Here is a 25871-nt window from a genome sequence, read left to right as displayed (position 1 = left end):
GGTCCTGAAAGAATCCTTTTCTGGATTCTGAAAGAATCCATACCAGGGTTTTGATAAACTCCTTGCCAGGATTCTGATAAATTCCTTGCCAGGATTCTGAAAAGAATCCTTCTCAGGATTCTGAAAAGAATCCTTCTCAGGATTCTGCAGGATTCTGAGGGGAATACTTCTCAGGCTTCTGGAAGAACCCTTCTCAAGATTCTGAAAAAAATCATTCTCTGGATTCTGAAAAAAATCTTGCCAGGATTCTGATAAATTCCCTGCTGGGATTCCGAAGAGAATCGGGCACAGGATTCTGAGGAAAATCCTTCTCAGGATTCTGAGGAGATCCTTTACAAGATTCTAATAGAATTCTCCTCAAGATTCTGATAGATTCTTTATCAGGATTCCTTCTAAGAAATATGATAGAATCCTTTTCATCCTTTTGGACTATGAAAGAATTTTTCTTAGGGTTCTGAGGAGAACCCTTCTCAGTATTCCAAGGAGAATCCTTCTCAGGATTCTGAGGAAAATCCTGCTTAGTTTTCTGGGGAAAATCCTTCGCAGGATATTGATGGAGAATCCTTCCCAGGATTTTGAGTATAATCCTTTTCAGGATTCTGAGGATAATCGTGTTCAGGATTCTGAGGAGAACTCTCCTCAGGATTCTAAGGAGAAACCTTCTCAGGATTCTGAGGAGAAACCTTCTCAGGATTCTGAGGAGAATCTTTTTTAGGTTTCTGAGGAGAAGGAAAGATTCTCCTAAGAGTCCTAAGAAAGATTCTATAAAAATCCTTAGTAGGATTCTATCAGATTCCTGATATAATCTTATATTACACCCTGATGTTCGAGGAATGTGTAGTATTCTATCATTAATGTTGATTGTAAGCATCATGAACAACCACAATCAATAAAGTTTCACACTGATTTGTCTGTGAATTAACCAAAATACATGCAATAAAACCAAATCGTGAACTCCGAGCAGGCCCCTTTTACCTGGTACCAATTAAATCTATTGAAGCATAAATTCACCAATTATGGATACAATCACGTTCGATTTCTGGCAACGGCCACTTCTATATTGGCAATAATCGTTTCCGAAAACTTGGGTGACAGCATTGGCAACGGCAACGCCGACGAAGACGAAGCTAAACTCGAGACGTGATATGTTTTCAGGTGGGGGATGGGTACCAAGTAAAGTACTAGGCGTAGCATAGTGAGAACTTTTCCTTAGAAACGGTGGTGGTGAGAGCGAGAAACACAACAACAACCGCGGTTACAACGGGAACAAGAATTGAAATTGTGGCGCCCAACCGTGGCGGAAAAAAAACAACAAAACTAATTCAATCAGAACGGTTTGTTGTCGAAAGGTTGCACCTCGTGTTTTGTGATGAAAGTTGTTGGCGCGCAAAACTTCAGAGTACTGTTAATTGGAATTTTTAAGGTTATTATGAATTTGACTTGTTCTAAGTCTAATCGAAATCATTTCTGTAGATGCGTCTATAGTCCTAATCATAATTACTTTTGAACAATCAAATTATGCATTAAGAATTTGCCTCAATTTATGGCGATTTTGTTTACGATCACATTTAAACGATCGAAATTCAGATTAATAACCGTTCTAGGGGCCTTCCTTAGCCGAGTGGTTAGAGTCCGCGGCTACAAAGCAAAGCCATGCTGAAGTCGTCTGGGTTCGATTCCCGGTCGGTTCAGGATCTTTTCGTAATGGAAATTTCTTGGACTTCCCTGGTCATAAAGTATCATTGTACCTGCCACATCATATACGAATGCGAAAATGGCAACTTTGGCAAAGAAAGCTCTCAGTTTATAACTGTGAAAGTGCTCATATGAACACTAAGCTGAGAAGCAGGCTCTGTCCCAGTGAGGACGTTAATGCCAAGAAGAAGAAAAAGAACCGTTTTCTAGCCAACTTAATTTACGTCTTCTGAGCAGGATTCTCCTGAACAGGATTTTTTCGGGATCCCGAACAAGATTCTCTTCGAAACCTTCCCTTTGTTCTGAGAGAATCCTAAAGATCCTGAATCTAATCAAAAACAATTTTATATTCAGCTAATTATGAAACCCGTACAAATATTTATAAATTTCCAGCTTTTTAATATCGCATCACGTTGCATAAATAACCAGTTCAATGTCACGTGCAGACAACAGTCAGAGCCTTGAACCAGCATCGCTTCCATAATCAAACGACGACGAGGACGACAACGACGGAAGACCATGACCATAAAGCGGAATCTGGGAAAAATCGAAACAACATACAGAACAGACCAACCGTAAAATACCGTCAAATCAAAAAGTGCTCTTCTGGTGACCGAGTTCGAAAATAATTCCACACTCGACGCTTGTCCGGCCGGATTATAAGATCGATAGGGATTTTAATTTAAAATTATCACAACCCAATCTACGGTTGGATCACACGTTTGTTCACGGTGGGTTTTCAAGCCAGCTTTTAAACACAAAAGAGGTAAGTATGAAATTTCACTCAAAACCTAATTATAAACAATTTTCTTTCATTTGCGAGTAAAATGAATAACATCTACCGGGAGGACTAGAGAAGATATAATATCGGCTTCATCCCATTACCCCGAACGCCATTACCTCGAACGCCACTACCCCGAATGGGTCACTACCCCGAAAGACATTACCCCGAATGTGTCATTACCCCGAACGCCACTACCCCGAATGAGCCATTACCCCAAATAGTATGAGATACAATGTAGTTTCTTGTTTTGCGGACAAAAATGATGACCATACTGTTATAAAAGATTGACCATTCATGTATGTGTCTCTAATATAAACTTAATGGTTTTCATCATATATTTTCAATTCTTTCATATGTGAGCTATTCTTTCGAAATATTCTGTTGGCTACTATTTTCTTTTTATTTATTTTTTCTGGTACAGAACCTATTTCTTAGCTTAGTGAGCACTTACCCAATTCAAGGGTCCATTCACAATATTCATAAAACCAAAAAAGGCCATTTCCGACACTCACCCACTGTGGAAGTTCAAGAAATTTTGTATGAGCTGTACTAGTTTGACAACAACCCCCTTGATCGTTATGAAATTTGTGAATGGGCTTTCAATAAAATAAGCCTTTCATTTACTGAGATCATTCCTTGTCAATTTACCATTCTTGTACATGTGTCTCTGTGCCAACAGCTCTTGCTGAACAGCTGCGTGCTCACCGGTATTTGGAGTCCTTGGAGGTGTTCATAATTCAATTATGTTTTTAAACAGAGATTTCCCTTTCTTATGAATACAGGTTGTAGCATAGAATCACGTTGTTAAAGTGATTATTCACGTCATAGCTGTAAGCATTTACTAGAAATTTACCCTTATTTCTTTAGAAGGCTGTTCTTTTAAGTTTTCGTAGGATAATCTAGTCTCTAATATTTTCGTATGGAACAGCTAAGTTTATGAAAAGCAGGATATCCTTAAGGTATTCATTGAAGTTAATCCTGCCTTAATGTTATACAAGAAGATAAGAGAAAGGATATTCCAGAAATTTTTCCTTCTTTAATCTTCCTAATTGAAACAGTCAGGTCTCTTCGAACTGCTCACCATTTTTCTGCCATCATCATTTATTCATTGTCTTGAATCAAATACAACTAATTTTTGTGGTTATCTCATAGAAATTCAGCTGAATGACCATCAAACCAAAAAAGGTTTTACTGTCGCGGCCCTCAGAGGCCACCGTTTTCCTAATATGTACAAGTATATGAGCGTTTCTATGTCACAGTGGAACATTTGTCTATCAGGATGGTCTTTAAGCGGGTTCCATAGAACAACACTTGCAGCGATAATATCAGGGTGAACTTCAATTGCCTCAAAATATTTTGGAAGATTCCAATGCTAGTAGATGGACATCTAAAATAATATTAGTGAAGGATGTGGGTAGCAGCGTCCAAAAGGAGACTTTACTACATCCTAATTGTTTGCCTATTATAACTATCATTTTCATAATAAATTCATCCTTCTTTTTAAAGTAGGCTGTTCTTCAGAGCATTGCAGTGTGGCTTTGTAAATCTCACCAAAAATAGAGGACAAATCCAAACGAAACTTTGTAAGTAAAAATTATTTGCTGAAGCTAGCTCCATTTTTTATCTCATAATATTTGAAAAATACATTGAAAAGCTAAAATCGTTTAATACTCCGTACAGTTATCTCCCCACCTTCAAATCAAAATTAGTCTCAAAATGTTATGCATTCGGTGTAATGGCGTTCGGGGTAGTGACCCATTCGGGGTAGTGGCGTTCGGGGTAGTGTCATAGAGTCATAATATCTATCAGTATGTTTATTTGTATGTACATATGTCTTATTCGTTTCTATATAGCAGGGATGCCCGACCTATGGCCAAGCAGCTTCAGTTTTGTGCGGCCCGTGAAGAATTTGAAGACTCTTTTAATATTTAGCTCGCTAAATGTCATATTACTCGTATATTTTTTAATTTTCAAATCTACTTTATTTAATGTTCATTATAAATTCATTATATATTTATTTATTATCAATTCAAAATAACTGAATTTATTTTTATTTTTTTTTTAATTTTGTTGTTGGGAAGTCTTGTTTGAATCAATGTTAGAATTTTTTGTTTACATATAAGTCCAATTTCAGGCGATGAATTTGAGTGGATACGAGTAACTGACACTTAAGAAGACTGTAAGTGGTAGTCAAAATACGCGTATATACCAAAGAAAAGCAATTAGAGCGAAATTAAAACGTGCAAGGTTCTCCAATCTACTTTATTGTCTCTCTATTAAGATTCTGCTCAGAGGATTCGAATACAGTAAAAAAGATGAATTTGAAGTATATGAAGAAGAATAATATGTTTTTAATATTTCCATGAATTTTATTGGAATAAAAGATAAAATTTTTCTACCATGATTCATTTTAATTTGAAAAAGACAAGACAATTTTGTTTCTATTAACATTAACCAAATATGTTGCAGAATAGCTATATTTTTCAAACAAAATTTCACAGGCTGGATTCTCGCCGAATCCTGAGCATGAGTTTTACACAATCCTTGGATAAATTTACGTCTTACTAATACTGGTATAAACTTACGGCTTTCTAATCTGGCCTCTGGGACATATGGAGGATGGAATTTTCAAACTTTTTGTAATTTGAATTTTGCAGTGTGCTCTGTTGTTGACGTTGTGGTCTCTACATATTTGTTTGCAAATAAACCATATAAAATACCGAAAGCTTGCTAAATCACTATCCCGATCCGAGAAACCATCCCTATAAACATTTTTGCTGAATAATACTTGAATAACCACTTTTAAGCTTATTTCAGTTTGAAAACCTATTGTTTTAACTACTAATGTTACTTGGGCGGTCAACCAGTCAGTGATTTTCGATAGCGATCGATGCCGATTCGCCATCGCTGGACAAAGATCTGTAAAGAAATCAAAGAACTACTTGGTTGGCAGATATCTCTTCAAAACTAATTAGAATTGTCAATAGGGCTCTAAAACCCTGACCCAATTTCAGTACCAAACGCTTAAGTTTAGGGCAGAAACACATTGTTTACGGTTTTTGAGATTTTCTCACACCCCTTGGTTCAAATTCAAACTTTGGATATATTTTGTTTTTCGTGCCCCTTCCAAAATGTCAGATAGGAATAATCCCAGTGTTAAGACTAAAAGCCCTGTGGCATTTTTGTCGCCAAAGTGAACGTCGAACATAATCAAAAATGTCAAGATTCATATGCGATTTTTTTCACCATTAAGACTTTAGTGATCTGAATTTCGTCTTTTTAAGATTTCGCCTTCGATTTCGCTGCCCCTTTTCGATCACCCCCACCCATGCAATAGGGTCCTAAAGCCCTGTCCCAATGTTGGTACCGAACGCTTAGTTTTAGGCCAAAAACACATGTTTACTCAATTTTTCAATGATTTTCGTTGGTTTAAGTAAAAAAAAACCAGCTCCGAACATTAATGGTCCTTCGAACCGGATTTGTGAATTTTCAGTAGCCACCACGTGGCATACAAAGTTATCTATTGTGTAGTGATAATAGCACATACAGCAACCAGCGTGTTGCTTTGTTCTTCCTTGGTCCATCGGCGTCGTTTGCGTAGCGACGAGTGCGGATTCGATCGAGCTATCGGATCATCTTCTGCGGACCAGTTTCGAACCAAGGCACGGTTCAATTTGCCGGACACGAAGCAGTATCGGCGTCACGGGACGCGCTTCTCCCCCTTCCTTCTGTTTGCGGCAAAGCTGGCGTGGCTTGGATTGGCGAACAATAGCTGGTAACGTGAGTACAAAAGGACTGAGGTACGACAAAAGCAATTGAAAATACACTGTGCATGCGAGTTTTACGTTAGTTCGTAAGGAAATTGTTTGCGATTTGTTGATTTTTTGGGCAAATTGACCTGGCTTTGTTTTTGGGATTTGAGAGGGTTTGCGATTTGGACAAATAGCGAGAAGATTCGACAGCATGACATTGCGCGAATTAACCAAAGCCGAGCGTGGGTACTTCGATTCCCGACACAATGTGGAATCATTTGTGGAAAACTTCGACCCACAGCGCGATCAAGCAAGAATTGCTTCACGCATGGAGTATTTGGAAACGCTTTTCAAAGAGTTCCGCGATAATCGGGCTAAAGTGGAAGCACGGCAGGAGCAAGATTTGGCAGCATCGAGCTCGGGTGAGGCAGTGAAGGAAGTGCAGCGGACGAAAGACATGATTGCGTCGAATCGGAAGACACGGTTGGATTTTGAAAATCGTTATTTCGATGTGAAAGATTTTTTGGTTTCGCAACGCATCAACACGACAGCTGTAGCTTCGTCCTCCTCCTCCTCCTCTCCGCCCGGCCAAATTCCTACATCCCGCATTCACCTCCCGGTTTTCAAAATCCCTTTCGTTGACGGTAGTGTGAAAGACTGGTTAAGCTTTCGCGATGCTTTCCAGAATACGATCGGCAAGGACATTACGCTGTCGCCGCTCGACAAATTTAATTACCTTCTCTCGGTTCTCACCAAGGAAGCTAGAACTTTGGTTGAGTCAATCGAAATTACAGCCAACAACTTCGATGTTGCGTGGCAAATGCTCGAACAACGGTTCGAGAATAAGAAAATGATCTCTCGCGCGCTAATGAACAGTTTTCTGGACTTTGAGCCGATTAAGCGGGAATCGTACGACGCTCTAGTCAATCTCATCGATTCGTACGAGCGCAATCTGCTTCAGCTAAGGAAAATCGGATTACCCACACAAGGGTGGTCCCACTTGTTGGCCCACATACTCTAGTGTCGTGTTTCTCATGTATAGCTGAATGAGCTAGTGTGCCATGCGACGTTTCATATCGCAGCTCACAGAATATATGAGACACGAGATGCGGATACGTACAAAATATATCTTAGTGAGCGAGTCTCATGAGACATCTCGTGAGGCTCGTCACATGCGCTTACTAGGAGCACTTCTATGCAGTTATGTTTGCCTAGTACAATAACCCCACGGAAGCATACGACTTCGTTCTATACCGATGCTTCTTCGGTGGCCAGCACAAGTTTTTCAATTCAAATGCTAGATCCTCAACCTACTTGAACCACGTCAGTCCTTTCAAACTGGCTACGGGCAGTTTTTTCATAGTTGAATCTCTTTTCCATGCTTTTGAAACCTTCGCTTGCAAGACTCAAATGCACTGTCACATTGAGATTTTCTCATGAGACGGCGCATGAGCCAGTGCATATGTGATCGTTTGAGCTAGTACATTGCTACATGAGATCTAAAAAAATGTGTCTCAACATAGCACGTGCTCAAGCGCGCGATAGTTTTGTGCGCTCATGGCAAGCTGGCTGATCTCAAGCTCTTGATATGAAGCGCGTATACATGATGTCTGCTCTACACACGTCTCGATGCCGAAACACAACGGCAATGGGAGCGGGCACACAACTCTCGAGAAGCACCCACCTACGAAGACTTGCTGAAGTTTTTGCGTGATCATTTGGCAACACAGCAACCGTTGTCACTCTCGAAGCCTCGTCCAACAGAGTTCCGTCCAGACCAGAAGGCGCAGAAGTCCAAGATTAGTTCGACACTCACAACAACTGCCGCGCCTAAGAATGTTTGTCCACACTGTCAAAAACCTTTCCATTCTCCTTTCAAATGCGACTCCTTCATCAACATGAATCCCTCCCAGAGGCTTGAATCGGTCAAAAAAGCTGGTTTGTGTCTAAATTGTCTTTCCTCCTCTCATTTGGTACGGGCTTGTCCTAGCTCAGCTTGTCGTGTTTGCGGCCAAAGGCACCATACGATGCTGCATCTGCGCCCTTCTAACAATGGATCCAGCCAAGGACAAGATCATTCGCAACCGCAACCCAATAAACCCACTCTCCCACAAGGTCAGCCTCAAATCGCACCAGCTTCAAACAATTCCTCGACCTCGCAATCGAAAGCATTCGCCACCACCCGGGTCTACCTCGTTTGAGTCTTCCGCCTCCAGCCATCCGTCAGTCGCTCTTCCTGCTAGCGCACCGTCAAATAGTAGCATCGTTCTCCTCTCAACTGCTGTCGTCAAGATAGAAGATCAAAAAGGAAACGTTCAGTTCGCGAGGGCACTTCTAGACTGCTGCTCCGAACGCAACTTACTCAGCGAAAGCTTGGCGCAAAAACTGGATCTTCGCCGGCAGCACGATCCCCTTTCTCTGCAAGGCGTTGGGCCTAGTGCTGCAACATCGAAGCAATCGACGATAGCAACCATCCGTTCACGCTGTACGGATTACGTAGTCGATCTCAAATTCCACATACTGTCGGAATTCAAACCCGTCGTGCCATCAAACCGGTTGCACACAGATCGTTGGAAAATTCCACCATTCGTTCAACTCGCCGATCCTCGCTTCTTTGAACCCAATCGGATCGACATTGTCATTGGAGCTGAGGTTTACTATCGCCTACTACTAAAAGGATTTGTTGATCTTGGACCAGAACTTCCCCATCTAAAAGAAACCGTTTTTGGGTGGATAGTATCTGGTAAATGCGACGCGGTGGAGACAAGTCGTTCCGCCGTCACTCTCGTCTGCTCCAACGCAGATTTGGAAAAGCAGCTTGCTCGCTTCTGGGAGGTTGAGTCTTGTCACGCGGACGAGTCCCTCTCAGTAGAAGAACGGAAATGCGAAACCCACTTTTCCGAAACCACGACTCGTGATCCCTCAGGACGGTTTGTGGTTTCGCTGCCGAAGAAACTCGATGTTCTCGAGAAACTTGGAGAGTCTCGAAGCATTGCCATTCGTCGTTTCATGTCGCTTGAACGTCGACTTCACTCGAATCTCCAGCTGATGGAAGAATACGAAGCGTTCATACAAGAGTATGTTCAACTAGGGCATATGGCACCGATCAACCCTAGCAATGCAGTCTTGCTGCCTAGCGAGAAAATTTATTACATGCCGCATCATTGCATCGTTGCAGCAATTGGCATCCGACGGTGAATCTACTCATCCCAAAGCCGCCAAGGTGCTGTCGAAAAGTTTCTACATCGACGATCTGCTTTCTGGGGTAGAGTCTGAAGAAGAAGGAATCGAATTGTGCAGGCCGTTGATCGATCTCCTACGGTCGGCTGGATTCAAACTGCATAAGTGGGCGTCAAACAGCCCCAACATACTCCGAAATATTCCTGCTGAGCTTCGAGAAGATCGCAGTCTTCTAGAACTCGATTCGTCGTCGTCCCCGGTTAAAACCTTGGGCTTGCTATGGCAACCAACCGAAGACGCTTTTCGCTTCAAAATCCCTTGTTGGTCGCAAGAGGGTCCCATCACCAAAAGGTTGGTGCTTTCCGAATCGGCTCGCTTGTTTGATCCACTGGGCCTATTGGGGCCAATCGTTCTTCGCTCCAAGCTCTTCATGCAGGAGCTGTGGAAATCGAAAGTTTCCTGGGATCTTCCATTGAGTGAATCACAACAGCAGTTTTGGATAGATTTCCGAAGCGACCTCAATGTCCTTGATAAATTCTCCGTTCCACGGTGGGCGGCATCTGCGAAGGATCCAGTGAAAGCTGAACTCCACGGTTTTAGCGATGCGTCCGAAAGCGCGGACGGTGCATGCATTTATCTTCGCATGGTTTCAAATGGTGGAAGCTGATCGTGTTCTCGTATCAAAATCAGCTGGTAGTGACTGAAATCAAGGATGAAGGTAGATGGTGTTTGAAAATGTACCATCAGTACATTATTGGCAGCTTCTCAATTTCGTCATGAAAGTCTAATCATTCGCGAAAATTACAATGTTTGGAACCATTTTTTAAATTCAAGTGTAAATGTGTTATACAGTCGCCTCTCCACATCTCGATATCGAAGGGACCATCGAGATAGGGAGAGATCGAGACCTAGATCAAATTTTTAATGAATACTAGATTGAAAATCACTCCGTTACCAGGAAAATCAAAAACAAACAGATGTCATTTCGTCTTCGCAAATTGTTTTGATACCCTAGAATCTAGTCTAGTAATCTTTGATAATGGGCATATCGATATACGGAGAGAAAATCGGGAACGAAAATCACATCGAGATAGGGAGATATCGAGATAAGGAGGATATCGAGATATGGAGATTGAAAATGTATGCAGACTGAAGGGACCGGAAAAATCATCGACATAGGGAGAGATATCGGGATGTAGAACATCGAAATGTGGAGAGTCGACTGTAGTTGTTATTTAAGCTGGAAAAATGCTAAAGTAGTTGCAAAAACATGTTTTTATGTATTATTAAACAAAAACAAGAATTCTTCAAAAAAAAATTAGGACTCAATTGTTGAAAATATGACTTTTATTTGCACTGAATAGCAACGCTAAAATCGCAAGAGGCGGATCCTGTTTTTAACATATTTCTGTTAAAATGAAATTGCTTATTTGGTGCTAAATACTTAAGATTCAAAAACAATAAAGCTTGAAAAGTTACAACAAACAAAACGAATTGCCAAAAAAATTCAAAGTATTCAATAAAACATCTTTGCTGAGTTTTTCCATGTTCACCTTATTCAGATTGCGATCCAAATCCAAAAGTTTTTGTTTTGTACAACGTAAGAACCGACATGTTTTAGTACATTGGCCCATGGTTTCTTCAATTCATATTCGGTTTTGACTATTTTGGGATGTTTGCATAAGCCTTGCTTCGTAATAGCCCAATATTTTTAATAGGCACTGTTTTTTTTTTTTTTTTTGCGGAATAAGATCCTTATTATAAGGCCCTTATCGCGAATCCCTCTTGAAAGTCTTCTTCTCTACTCACTACTCCCCAGCTATTCGAACCATTAATTCGCCAATATAAAATCATTAATTGCTTATTACTTTATTGCTCCCCTCCGAAATCCAAGTTCATCACTGGTGAATTTATGACTGACCTCAAATAAGCTAAAGATTCTGCAAAAACTTACACGCAATATATGAGAAACATCATTTCAACAAACAAGCTGGTGCTAGAACAGGTTTTCCTTGTTACATGGTACGAAAGGTACCACTCAACTAACAACTTATACGGCGACTGTATTGAAACAAAGGTAAGGTACCCCGTGGCAAGTGAGAATACGGGGTAAGTGGGACCTTCCGTCATAGCTCGTTTAGGAAAAGTTTTTCAAGGGGGTATTCTTCTAGAAAGTTTAAGATACAATAATAAGGAATGTATTTAGTACAAGAAAATGTTATTTTTGTTCCCAAGTGCTACTTGTAACAGTTGTCAGTTCAGCGCCATTTTCAACTTGCATGATAAATTGTGACACGTTTCACGTTCTGCATTGACCCGCCAAAAAATTATTGTGTCATAAATCGAATTACTATCGGTAAGCTACAGCTTTAAGTATTACTACAAGCTGCTTACGATAAACAGGTATTTTGTTTTCTATGGTCTAACTTACCCCAGAATATGCACCGGAATTAAAACTTTTCCTACACGTTTCAAACATTTTCTTAGAGATTAGCATTAAAACATTCAAACGAATGATTTTTATCAAAAAAAAATCAATCTTATTTTACAAAATTGCTGAAAAAAAAATGATTTTTTTTTTAATATGTTTATTAGTTTTTATTTTTGAAATTCGAATTCAAAATGGAGCGAAGATAGAAATGATATCTAAAATACATCATGGGAACGATTACATTTCTATTTTTATGAAACTTTATTTGCTATTTCTACCAAGTTCAGTAGTTGCGGAAAACAATTCCATTCCATTAAGTGGTTTTCCGCCATGCATAACAATTATAACAGAACATATTCAAAAATTTGATAACTTATAAATGATATATTTTTAACATGTTTTAACCTCTTTATGTTTTTTTGGGAGAAATTTTCAGTTAAAATTGAATGCGATGTGACATATTATTAAATGTAGGGGTTACTTCCTAAAACTTTACGTATTATATGGTTGATCCTTTATGTACATCAAATATGTACTCAAAATAAAATATATACGATTTTTCAATCCTATTATTACAACGGTTGACTTACTGATGTGGTTTTACGCACGGAACTGGATGTGTCCCATTTGCCCCGTTTAGCGAGGCAACTGCGTCTAATAACTCATTGTACATTTTTCTTCTAAGGTTTTCACAATTTCGAAATTATTCGATCGAATTCATGCACACACCAGTAAATCTGTTGCCAAAATTTGACCGTATTGTTGGATTTGCGAAATATTGACATTTGAAAATTATTCTGAACAATTTGTTTGAACTACCTTTTTTTTATGTCCCTCTTGCCCCGTGGTACCTTACTTTTATCTGTCAAGCATGTATGTAGTTAAGTGCAACCTTCGTGAAACAGGGATCAATCTTCTAAATTTGTGGGCATAGACGTCAGGTTAAGGGGGGTGTTGATGGGCGAAGCACTTTTTGTCCCCTTATTAATTTTAGACAGGGGTAAAGTATCGTTTCGCCCCCCAATAATTTAGACAAGAAAATTGTACAACGAAATACATGTCACGTATCTTTAATTTTTATTACTCTCAATGCTAATTTCATATTGTGATATGAAATTACATTCCTGCCCTAATAGTTAACTAAAGAAGTTCTTGAAACAATTCACGCAACTGTATGTATTCGATAAGAGTGAATTTTTGAACATTTTGCAAATCATAATGTTTTGTCACTCTCGAGTCAAACGTGTAACCAACAAGTCTTTCAACCTTGCTCATGGTCAGAGAGCTTCTTGGAATATGTGAAATGCCACTATTTCGGGAATTTTGTAAGAAAATAGTTTTTGACGGTCAAATTGTATGAATTTTATTAATATGAAGAGCTTTAATGCAATACTTTTTAATACAAATATTTAGACCATTAAGTTTAGGAAAACTCCCCATGATGATGCAAATAATGGTGTTATTGAAAAACAATACAAAAATCTAAGACTGATATAGACTTACGTGTTTTCAAGGATAACAAAATTTACAGGCTCAATTTTAATTGTTAAATCTAAAGTAATCCCACAGTTAAGTAAAAATTATTAATAATTTTTAAAGAACTTTGTTTTCTTATCGAATGTTTTAAAACCACAAAAAAACTTTACTTCCATCTTACTTTATTGTCGTTCTATTTATATTTTGGTTCAAACACCTTTTGTTGAAAACGCCGTTTTGATCGTTAAACCGTCGAACAGAGCTGAAGGGAAGGGAACTTTGTGAATTTTCGGAACACGACCCGAACAAACACAATTTTTTTTTTCTTTATCTCGATTATCTGGTAAACTTGCTCCCTCAATATTTTGATCAAGTTAGCGCCTCTGGTTGCTTTGCATTGTAATTCTATTTGAATGCAATGAACTCAAGCTGCGGAAGCTTTAAATGAAAGTTTAAAACATAACCCTATTTAAAATTAACCCCTCTATCGGCAGCTTCATTTTCATACCACAAAAAAAATTTCACACAGCGATAACATTTTCGTTTTCGATGTTTTGCACCTGCAAGTCCTCATTTTTTTTTTTCTTTTTTAAGAATCTGTATCGATATTGATCATAAGCCATCTATATCCTAAGATATTTCGAAATTTCTTGGGGGATCGACATTTTTCTTCGACATACGTAAATATTTCAGGCTACAGATTTTTGGCATATTCGGTCATTCGCTGTTTGAAACAATACTTCAATGAGATTGATTGATTGTGTATTTACGACACTTTACACCTGAGTGCATTCGTGTCGGACTTGAATGGTTTTAAGTTTACAATTCATATCTCATCATATTTGGCTCTATAATTGAGTTTCAATTAAAAATTTCATTTTTTTTTTTTTCGTGAGATTTTCATCGTTGCCCAGAGCCTCTTGGAGGCTGGTTGGCTTCAATGAGAGTTTGTTATGAAAACAAATGTAGCAAATTGATGCAACCGTTTTTGAGTAATGAACATTTTTGTGTATGGTACCAATCTGGCCGTTTAAAGATCTTAAAACTTCAAAAAAAAAACATCGTTTTGTAATTTTCAGATTTCGTGAAGACAACTTAACCGACTTTTAGGATATTTCAGAGAAGATCCTTATAACCTGACATTGTATGACCCACATTTTAATTTTTTGACAAATTTACTAAAACAAAATTACGGCCTAAGATTTTTTATATGGGGAATGTCGGTTCTCCAAGGAACATCTGAATAACTTCAAAACCATATGTCCAATGATAAATTTTGACGCAGACTATGAAAATTAAAGAGTTTTATGAATACTTGTGAAAAAATGGTGCAAAAATATCTAAAAACTAAAAAGTTATCGTTGTTTGAATATTTTTTGTGGTAAAAAATGAAACTGCTGTAGAGGGGTTAAAATTGCATTTGTATCAGGGCTACCCAATCTTTTTGAACTGCGGGTCTGATCTCAGCAACAGTCTTTTGCGGTAAGTCATTTTTTTGTGGTTAACAAAAAATCCATTTTTATGAAATCGAAAAGAAGTCAGTCTTTAAACAAGTTGTTTTGAAAATTTGGAAAAAAAAAGTTTTTAGTATCGTGTCAACAAGTGTCAAAATACGCGTATCTGTCAAAGATAAGCATTTGGGGCGGAATTAAAAGGAACAAGGTACTCCAATCTACTTTCTAGTTTCTTTATTGAGATTCTGCTCAGAGCATTCATTAAAAAGAGCTCTGTATTGCTGGAAAGTTATGAGCCGGTGTTAATCTTAGTGGTCATTAACTAAAATAACACGCTTCTTTTTCAAAACGTTCGTATAAACCACGGTATTTACTTTTTATAAAACTTTGGAAAATAATTATTGACTCAACAAAATATTTTATTGGGACAATGAAAACAATTTCTCTAAAACTTTGTCCATCGCCGTAGTCCAAAACACTTATATCTTTCTCAATTAGATTCGATTTTTCAAAGCGTAAAGTTTATCATCAGAGTATGCGCCAATAATAGGCTTTTCCTGATTTAAAGAACAGAATCTTTCAACTCTATTACTTTAGAACATTAACTAGCTTAGTAAATAATATGACAAAACATGTCCTACATGGCGACCATATCACACCAAAATTGTGTCGATCCGTGATATAATCGACACTGTACAGTAATGTTTAAGGCATTCTTGAAAAAATCCCTGGAAAAATCTGTGAAGTATCGCTAAAACAAATCGTATACTAATCTCTGATGAAATTTCTGTAGAAATCTCTGTTGTACTGTAGCCAAGATCTTTGAAAAACTTCCCAACTTCTGACAAAGGTCTAGACGTATTTCTACGATTTATTCCTGTTAGTTCTAGATATTTTTAGATACATTTCTCGAAGAGGCGATCACTAAGCAAATTTATTTTGGAATTCCTGGAAACAATCATAATGGATTTCCTTCAATAATCCCTAAAAGAACCAAAGAGCAATTCTTGAGATGAACCGGAGATGAATTTACGAAGGAATTAATATGAAAATAGCTGGAGAAATAACTAAAACTTCTGTAGGTATTCTTGTAGGGATTCCTGAAAAAACCTTTAACGTACTTCTCTAAATACTCTGGAATAAATCCTTTGAATTTTTTTTTTGAAGAACTCCTTTAGGAATCTTTGGTGGAAAAATTCAATTGTAATTGAGTTCTGTGAAGGAAGCCCTGACGTCAAGAACAAAAGTTCTTCAAATTCGGAGAAAAGTGCTTAGAATACAGCTACTAAACATTCACTATTTTCGAAATTGGAGATTCTAGTTTAAGTACAGCTTCAATACAAGTATATGTTCTAACTTCAAGTTGGTAGAACAATCAACGGGCCAGATATGAGACGACTCTTCAACCTCTTCGCAGGCCTTACGTTGAGTATCACTGATGTGCATTAGGCTGATACAAACTTTGAACTTTTGCTCTCCTATGCTTAATCGTATGTATGTATCAATTGCCATAACCCCACAGTTATGGATCAAATAGTGTTGAGTTCAACCTATAAAATTCAACAAAGCAGCATAGAAAACATAAAATTTTAATGTAAAAACACGAAATGAATCGTTTCAAATTAGAACTTCGGTTAGTAAACTATTTTGAGTATAATATTCACTTAGGATTGCATAAAAATTGAAAATTCTATCAGTTTCTAAAAAGCTTATTATGGATCAATTTTCATATTATGGATCAAATTGTGACATATTACGGATCAGTGCACAAAATCAAGAGATTTTCGACTCAATGCATTTGTATTGCGTGATTTGGCGAAAGTTAACAATGCGTAACATAGTATTGCAGCAAATAACAGTGTTGGACGAGCTGGAAACAAGGGTAAAATTCCCATTTATGGACAGCAGAAAAACGAATTAGGAATGGATCAATAAACAAAACCTGAAGGGGCTTTCAAGACAGTTTACACTTATCAGATACCCTGCTATAACCATTCAACCATGATAATTGTGTTTGTTTGGAAGAATATTTCATCTCTAAATAAGTTGCTCAAGTTCTATGTTTTTCGGAGACTTTTTTTGTGATATCGCATTGTAGTAACTAAGACATGAACTGTTTTCGCTCCTCACCAAGTTTTTCACCCATTTGTGTCCGCTAAAAATGAAATTTACAAACGTTGATATGAGTTTATCCTTAGTGCTGTTGCCGAAAAATATCGAATCCAATGCTTAAAAAGGCAGAAATCTAAATTATTATGTATCACTAGTTAGAACTGCTAATACTCAATATTTAGAATCAACAAACACGAAACATGTTTTCCAAATATGAATTCATACCTACCAAATATAAGTGAACGAGCAATTTTTATGCTATAACATTTGAATTTTACTACCTGTGGGAGCTTATGAATGCTGACGGCACTTCTTACAGAAAACGACCATAAAGTGAAACCTCCATGAGTCGATATTAAAGGGACCATCGACTCATGAAAATAACGAGTCATGGAACAGCAATCCTTTGGCAAGCTGCTTCTAGGGACCATCATAGTAACCATGAAATTTTGTTTTAAGTATGGTTCCATGAGTCGATATCGAGTCATGGAACATCGACCCATGGATTTATCACTGTATAATGTTAGCTGTGTGGTACCAACTAAACATTTGTCAAAAACACCGTTATTTAGCGGTTGAATGTTGTGCTTAACATTTCCAATGGTGGAAAACAAATCGTATGATTTGGCAAAAATATGTTTTACGCCAACGTTTATGTTTTGAGCGAGTTATCCGATGTTGAACGCCAAAGTGATCCGTAACTGTGTGGGCATGGTATGATGAAAAACATTCTTCTTATGTTTAAAGTGGTATGGAATAAATTTGGCTGTGCACACGCCATTTGAAGTTTATATGGAAAAGATCAACCTTATGCTATTATTCCTCTAACTGCTCGTCATAATATTTAATGGAAAAGTGAACAAACTCTCCTTAAGTGGAATATTTCTAAGTACAACTTTGATTGCATGTCTGGATAATTTGCTATAATTGATCTAAATCATGTTGATATGATCATTCGATTACTTTCAGAGCAACACTGCTTTTTGCAGTAGAACATAGTAGCCTGGATTACTTTGATCTATTTTCCCCGACAGTGGCTCTAATGTTGCCTTCCGAACAGTTTGTGAAGCATGTTACATGCAAACCTACTTTATAATGTTGAATAGCATTTCATCCTGACGTCCAATCAAAATGTGATCTTCGGTAAAGTTATAGCTGGGAAAATTTCACTTTGGGGAGCTAGTGAATTTTTATACAGAATGCTATAACAAAGAGATTGAGAGCTGAACATAAAAGGTTGGGCTTTTTCATAGTAACTTCCATGTAAACATCAAATGTCGTGTGCACAACCAAATTTCATCAGAATTATTTCAAACTTTTGGAGGATGGTATTTACCATATTTGACATCTTTTAAGCACAGGGGAGCCAAAATTTCAAAATTTGGATCTGTCTAGTTAATGTTCAGAGTAATTTATTATTCTGAATAGTATAATCCAACTTAAAAAGCTTCGAAAATAATTACTTTAGACCTCCCCTAGATTTTTTTTCGTTTTGGCGCTAAATGAAACAGAAAAGTTCAAAAATTCTAAAAATCAACCCTACTTCATTTTTATGTCGGAAAATTCTTCCAGGAAACACCCCGTGTGTTGGTAAGCCGCCAGTGTCCGATAGCTGTCGAAGCATTGATTGGCCGTTTGTATGGGCATCCGGTTGAAAACTGGACAAACACACAAACCGCCGATTCCAGCGTCGGATTGCACCAGAACGAAGATGAAAGTGTTCGATATAATGAGCGGGAAAACGACCTCCCTGGGCGGTGCTTCCCATCCGTTGGAGTTCAACTGGTCCTCAGATGTGGTCAACGTGCAGGTGGAAGGTGAACCCATACAGGAAGTGGTCCCAGCGAAAAAGACGCCTGCCACACCGAGGGCTGTTCGGAAGGAAATCATCTCGCGGCGATCCTCGCCCTCGATTGCCAACTCATACTCCCGGCCGTCCAACAATTCTGACATGCTGGCCCCGGAGCGGAACCAACGAGTGACCATGTACGGTTGCGTCATGTTCAATCCCAACTCAAGGTGAGTGGTTGTTATTTTATTTTGGATGTTATTTTTTTCCACACAGGGGCTTTGGTACATGCGATAAAGTTGTTTGTTCCGGCAAAGTTTTGGGATATTTTATTCTCGTCTACGTGATTTTACTCTGACTGACCGGAAGTCTACATGGGCGTAGGCAGAGGAGCTGTTCCTCTGACAGGTAACAAGAAAAATCTAAACAACTGTTTGTAGCAAACTTGAATACCCAAGTAACCATAAGCAGAACTAATAAGCCCAAAACCAGCATCTTAGATGCATACAGGAATTTAAATAGCAAATCCTGACACGCATAATAACAGCACTTCAACCGCAAAGAATCCACAGTACTGCGCCATTAATGCTTCTAAGCCTGGTGCATATAGGCATTAAATAAGCACAATTTTGCCTCTATATTCGCATAAAGGGCATGTTTCAATGCTCTCAAGTGTTTTGACAGATATACCACGTGCTTAGAGTTGACATGTAGTGGTAAGTGGGAGCAGAGCATAAATCGTCTCACTACCACAATCGCAGATTTTATGACGGGGAAAAGTGATGGTTTAAATAAGTTTTTTTTCTCTTTCCCTTTGCTTCTTCTGTGGCCGAAGCAGCAAAGGAGCAGGACTTCAAGTTGAAGCCTTCAGCAATTCAACATAACGGGTGTCACAGGTTCGCGACGCAAATGAGGAATTTTCATCATCATCAATTCCTAAAATCGGGCGAAAATAACTGACGATTCTCACATTCTAATATTGGCATTGATGGTGCAGCAAAGCACAATTATATCTTTGCATTATAATGGCACGCTATTTCATCTTTTTTGACATTACCTTGGAATTTTCTTGGCACCATATATAAAGCTGTCAGGCATCAAATGACTACCTTATATGCGCATATAATGCGGTTATACTGTCACATTATCGTGCACACTGGTTACTTGGGTCGATCGTCCCTTCCTGATGGAAATCCTGGCTACGCTCGTGGAGGTCTCTGAAGGGATCAAGTATTGAGCCAAGTTTGAAATTTAATTTACTCGGTAAGTAACATGCTTTCGAGCTTTCGCTTTTGTAAGAAGCAATTGCAATCACTTCTTCAATTACGTTAATTGCATAATGGCCCTGGAGCCTCGGCTTACGAGGATGCATTGGTCATTTTTGTAATTTTTGTTTAGGGAGGAATCGCAATGTATCTGGCATTTCTTTGATTCGCTTTTAAAACACTTGGGAGTACCAGTGAAATGAACCACACAAAACATAATCCTAACTTTATTGCCTGTTGCGTCTTATGCCTTGGAATATCTTGACGCTGGTGGTCAGATAAGGTAATTGAATTGTGGTGGTATACCTCAACTAGATTGCTGTTTCCGATGAATTTAAAATTTATCTAACTGCCTTTGCAGGTTTAATTAGGAATCAGTTCATACTCTTTAACTATCGATCTGACGACAAGTTGTTTGTTTAGGATTCAATATTTGGATAAGGAAACGAATACATTATGTCGATTATGTCATAGAAGCGAGAAGAACGGCAATGGGGGAGAATCATAGCCCAACGATTGCATCACTGACAAACATCATTAATCCGTATGGTAATATTAGCCCACACTTCATATCATCTAAAAATACGCAATCGGTTCTGTCCCATGATTGAGCCTTGTTTGATTTTCTACCTTCTTGACAAAACAAAAACATAGTGGGGATTTTGCTCTAGGAGCCGCTAATGATGTTCATTTATTTAGTTAACATCTAAACTAAACAGAAAACACTAGCTACTAGCTAGTAACCAACAGATCAAGTTCTCGTCTCAAAGGTATATTCGGTTCTCCAGATTTGTGCTCTTGAGATTTGGCTCAGATTCATCTTCATCTTAACCCTCAGCCCGAGACGAAACTTGATTTTCAAATGCCCGCAATTCGGTGACCAGTAGATCAATTAATATTGTAGGGACTAGTGCCTACGATTTTGATACCGATTCGAGACGTTCCACAGTGAGAAAATCGGGCTCCAAAACGCGACTAAATGCAATATCTCAGCTGGGTAACGGTTCCAGGAAATGATTTTGGCCATTCTAGATCGGAAAAAGTCTGCTGAATCGATTGGTGGTGGTCCCATTGACCGGAGACTTCACCCTGGCCACCTAGAGCCCTGGAATCATCTTGAGTTCCTTACAGCAAGTAGAATTAATGGAACTGGAATAAACTGTCATGATTACGTTTTGCTGCGAAGCCGCACACGAAAATATTCTTACATGGGGGATTAAGTGAAATGAATGATTGACCGTTATGGCCATTTTATGGTTCCGGAGCAAACCCGGAACATCCGTAAAATTGGCAATATTAAAAAAAATATATTCTGATAGTTCCTTTGTCTCTTGTTTGTTAGAAATAAGTATTCTTACAATTCGTATTTAATAATCTGAATGTTTGCCCATTATGGCCATTTTATGGTTCCGGAACTAACCCGGAACATCCGAAAAAATGGAAATACTAGAAAAAAATTTTTTTTCTAATAGTTCCTTTGTCTTTTGTTTGTTAGAAAGAAGTACTCTTACAACTCGTATTTAGTAATCTGAATGTTTGTTTAGTACTTCTCTAATCCTGACGAGGTGATTTCAGAGGGGGTTTCCGAAAGATTTACTCAAGAAAATCTTCGGTATTCCACTAGCAAACTCACATGGGATCTTATTAATATTAATTTATGAATTCTTAATTATGAATGATTCTTTTATTTGTTCTTGTGGAATCTTCCATCGAAATCCTCCAGGAAATACTAAGGAATTCCTTCAGGAATTCATCAAGAAGTTCGTTCATGAATTCCTCCAAGAGTTTTTTTAGGAATTTCTCAATGAGCTCTTACAGGAATTTTGACAGAAGTTTTTCTTTAGGATTCCTCCAAGAGTTCCTTCAAGAAAATCTTCCAGGAGTATCTTCAAAAAATCCTCCATGAGCGTTTTCAGAAAATCCTCTAGCATATCTTTCAGGAAATTCTCCAGAGTTTCCTTCAAAAACTTCTTCAGGAATTCCTCCATGAATTCCTTCAATAATTCTTCCAGGAGTTCCTTCAGGAATTACTCCAGGAAATCTTTCAGAAAATCTTCAAGGATTTACTTCAGGAATTCCTTCAGGAGTTACTCTTGGATTTTCTTCCGGAATTCCCCCAGAAATTCTTTCAGGAATTCCTTCAGGAATTACTCCAAAAGTTTCTCTAGGAAACCCTTTAGGAATTGCTCCAGGAGTATCTTAGGGATATCTCCAGGAATTCGTCAGGGATATTTCCAGGAATTCTGCAGGAAGTACTTTCAGGAATTCCTCCAGGAAATTCTACAGAAATTCCTCCAGGAGTCTTTTGAGGAGTTCTTTCGGGAAAATACTCCAGGTATATCTTCAGGAATTTCTCTAACAATTTCTTCATAAATTACTTTTGGAGATCTATAAAGATTTCCTCCAGGGTTCGCTTCAAGAATTGCCCAGGAGTTCCTTCAGGAATTTTACCAAGAGTTCGTTCAAGAATTATTCCAAGAGAATCTTCAGGAATTTCTCCAGGTGTTCTTTCTGTAATACCTCAAGGGTTCCTTCAGAAGTTTCTACAAGAATTCCTAAAGAAGTTCCTTCAGGAATTACTCCAAGAGTACCTTCAGGAACCTTTCCAGGAATTCATCACGGAGTTTCTTCAGTTATACCTTCAGGAGTTCCTCCAAGAATTCCTGAAAGAGTTTCTTCTGAGATTAGCCCAGGAGTTCCTCCAGGTATTCATCCAGTAATTCCTCCAAATATACTTCCAGAAGTTAATTCAGGAATTCCTCCAGGAGATCTTTCAGGAAATCCTCCAAGGTTTCCTTCATCAATTCCTCCAGGAATTCATCCATGATTTCCTTCAAGAATTTTTCCAGGAGTTCCTTCAGGATTTACTCCAGGGAATCTTCGATGATTTACTTCAGGACATCCTACACGTATTCCATCAGGGAGTTCCTTCAGGAATTCCTCCAAGAGTTCCTGTAGGAAACCCTTCGGGAATTCTTCCGGAATTTTCCTAGGGATTCCTCCAAGAATTATTCAGGATTTTTATATATATATATATATATATATATATATATATATATATATATATATATATATATATATATATATATATATATATATATATATATATATATATATATCTACTATAACTTGTTTTTCGGCTTCACAGTCATTAAAACGATTGCGTTGATTACTTTATTATCTTCGCCTACGTTTCGGTCCGGGAGTGGACCTTCTTCAGGGCCTAAAATTGTTTATTTTATTAAATTTAATAAAATAAACAATTTTAGGCCCTGAAGAAGGTCCACTCCCGGACCGAAACGTAGGCGAAGATAATAAAGTAATCAACGCAATCGTTTTAATGACTGTGAAGCCGAAAAACAAGTTATAGTAGAAAACTTAGCCAGTCGAATCCATCCCGTTACAAAGAACATGGCAACAAACTCCACAACAAACTTTTACGCCCAAGTAGGGTTGAAGTATGGTCACCAAATCGAGGAAAATTTCAAGAAGTACGCCAACAATCAGCACAAGCTTGGCAATATGATAAGTCGGAAATGCTTCCTTATCGAATGTCGAAGATCTGGCTTATTCCCACCGCATATCGTCCAATCATTACGGTGCACGTATGAACTCCTGGCATCGGGGAGTCCCTTCACTCGAAAACTGTCCACCCGAATCGCAGAGTTCCAAAAAGCGATACTAAACATTGAGATTAGGGACACGTTTCACAGAATACGCACCTTGAAAACTGAGGTAGGAAATCTGAGGACAACAATTGAGGGAAATACGGACAGCACAACGTACGATCAGTTCTTTGTCAGTCAAGAACTCGCTTTTCAAAGTAATCTGGAAAAGAGGAAGCGCCAGACCAACCGCAAACTAAAACGTATGTTGGTACAAAAGACTAAAGTTCACACGCAGCAAACACCTTCTATGAACGAGCTTGCAATTCTGAATGCAACAAACAAGGATATACCTCAGGAGATGAAAATTCTTCTGAGCCTTGGTCCTAAGTTTGCATTACCGTATAGAACTCCGGCCGATATTCCGTTCTACCACCTCATAGCGGATGTTGAAAACGTGCTGTCAGTAGAGGAAGACAAGAACATACGAGATCAAACCAGATGTAACGTGGTGAACACAATTCAGAATTTCATTCACAAATCCAAGCGGCGAGACAGCAGTACTTTGGAGAAGTTTTGTCATCGGGCAGAAGAAATTACCCGGAAGTTCATAAAGGCCAACCCAGACATCCTTGTGGCGCAGGCGGACAAAGGTAACAGGATGATCATAATGAACATCGAAGAATACGACCGTAAGATGCAGCAACTCGTAGAGGATAGAAATACGTACAAACAGGTGAGAATTGATCCAACGAACAAATATCAACGTGATAGCAATCGTATAGTGCAAAGATTGTATGATCTCGGACTAATTGATGCAAAAACCAAATACCGTTTGAGCTGCAATAATGCGGTCTGCCCACGTATATACGGGCAACCTAAGGCGCACAAACCAGGAATCCCACTCCGTCCGGTGGTACCCAACATTACCGCTCCAACATACAATCTGTCAAAATTTCTAGCCGAAATACTCAAAAAGTCCTTCTCCAGTGAGTTCAACATCAAAGACTCCAAAGAATTTTGCAACTATGTTAATACGCTCCACGTACAACAAAATCATGTGGTAGTGTCATTCGACGCAGTTTCACTATTTACCAACGTAACGAAACACGTTGTGATACACGACATCATCATGATGTGGGACCGAATATGCGAACATACAAACATCAACCTGAGTCTATTTGCAGAAATCGTGGAGTTCTGCATCGATGCAAGCTTTTTCTGTTTCCGAGGAAAATATTACCACCAACAATCAGGTACAGCTATGGGCAGCCCTCTGTCACCAATACTTGCTGACATTGTTATGGAAAACATCATAATCAGAGCCACAAGAGAAGCCAACATACCACCTCATCATATCAAAAAGTATGTTGATGACCTTTTCCTCGTCTTACCCAGAGACAGAGTGCAGGCTACTCTTGCAGTTTTCAATCAGCAAGACGAAAACATCTCATTCACCTGTGAGATGGAACACGAAGGACGATTGCCGTACCTAGATCTTCTGGTGATCAGGATGGATGATGGGAGACTAAAAACCGATTGGTACTCTAAACCAATGGCATCTGGTAGGCTATTAAGGTGAAGATAAATCGAAGCCAAAACTCAAATTTTCAAGAGCACAAATCTGGAGAACCGAACATCCGTTTGAGCTGAAAACTTAATCGATTGGTCACCACCAGCAAGTGACCAATCGATTAAGTTTTTAGCTAAAACGGATGTCTGGTTCTCCAGATTTGTGCTCTTGAAAATTTCAGTTTTGGCTTCGATTAATCTTCACGTTAAACTTTCATTCTTTCCACCAAATGAACCAAAAACTGGCTGTAGTCAGAAATTTCATAGATCGTGTAAAAACATTAACTACGTACAAAAGCGAAGCAGAGCAAAACAAAACCATTACAACCATACTCCGTAGAAATGACTATCCAGTCCATTTGATAAGCAGAATGATACGTCAACCTTGTCAGCCGAATGAATCGGAGAAACCCACACTATATCGATCCATTACCAATGTGTCTGGATTAACACCTCAGATAACTCGAATACTTCGGAATATTCTGCCGTCCGTAGGAATTTCTCACAAAAACAAGCACGTAGTCAGTTGCCTCTACAAAAATGGAAAGGATCCTATCTCTCCATTAGACAGAAGCAATGTGATATACAGATTAAACTGTAATGATTGCCGATGCTGTTACGTGGGTATGACAACGAACAAGTTGAAGACTCGGATGTATGGACACAACACACATATCAACGCTCTACGTAGATTACTTGATAGTGGGCTCCCGTACACCGATCCCTCCATACAACAGCTAAGAGAGAAGACAGCAC

General features: G+C 38.6%; 1 protein-coding gene across 3 annotated transcripts in view; it reads left to right on the top strand.

The window, feature by feature from the left end:
• The window catches only part of LOC5565611, a 108681-nt gene that overhangs the window by 42654 nt on the left and 40156 nt on the right, over positions 1 to 25871 (top strand). For 2 of the 3 annotated variants that reach the window (XM_021838094.1, XM_021838093.1), the window contains exons 2-3: positions 2142 to 2461; positions 18457 to 18903. In XM_021838094.1, coding sequence (XP_021693786.1) covers positions 18524 to 18903 — 380 coding nt within the window. In that variant the 5' untranslated portion in view covers positions 2142 to 2461; positions 18457 to 18523. Of the gene's footprint in view, positions 1 to 2088; positions 2462 to 18456; positions 18904 to 25871 lie in introns of all 3 variants that reach the window. The other variant, XM_021838092.1, reaches the window with a different exon arrangement.

Source organism: Aedes aegypti, chromosome 1, assembly GCF_002204515.2.
Source record: "Aedes aegypti strain LVP_AGWG chromosome 1, AaegL5.0 Primary Assembly, whole genome shotgun sequence".
NCBI lineage: Eukaryota > Metazoa > Arthropoda > Insecta > Diptera > Culicidae > Aedes > Aedes aegypti.
Note: the sequence above shows the minus strand (reverse complement) of the source record. Positions and strands in the feature narration are given on the sequence as shown.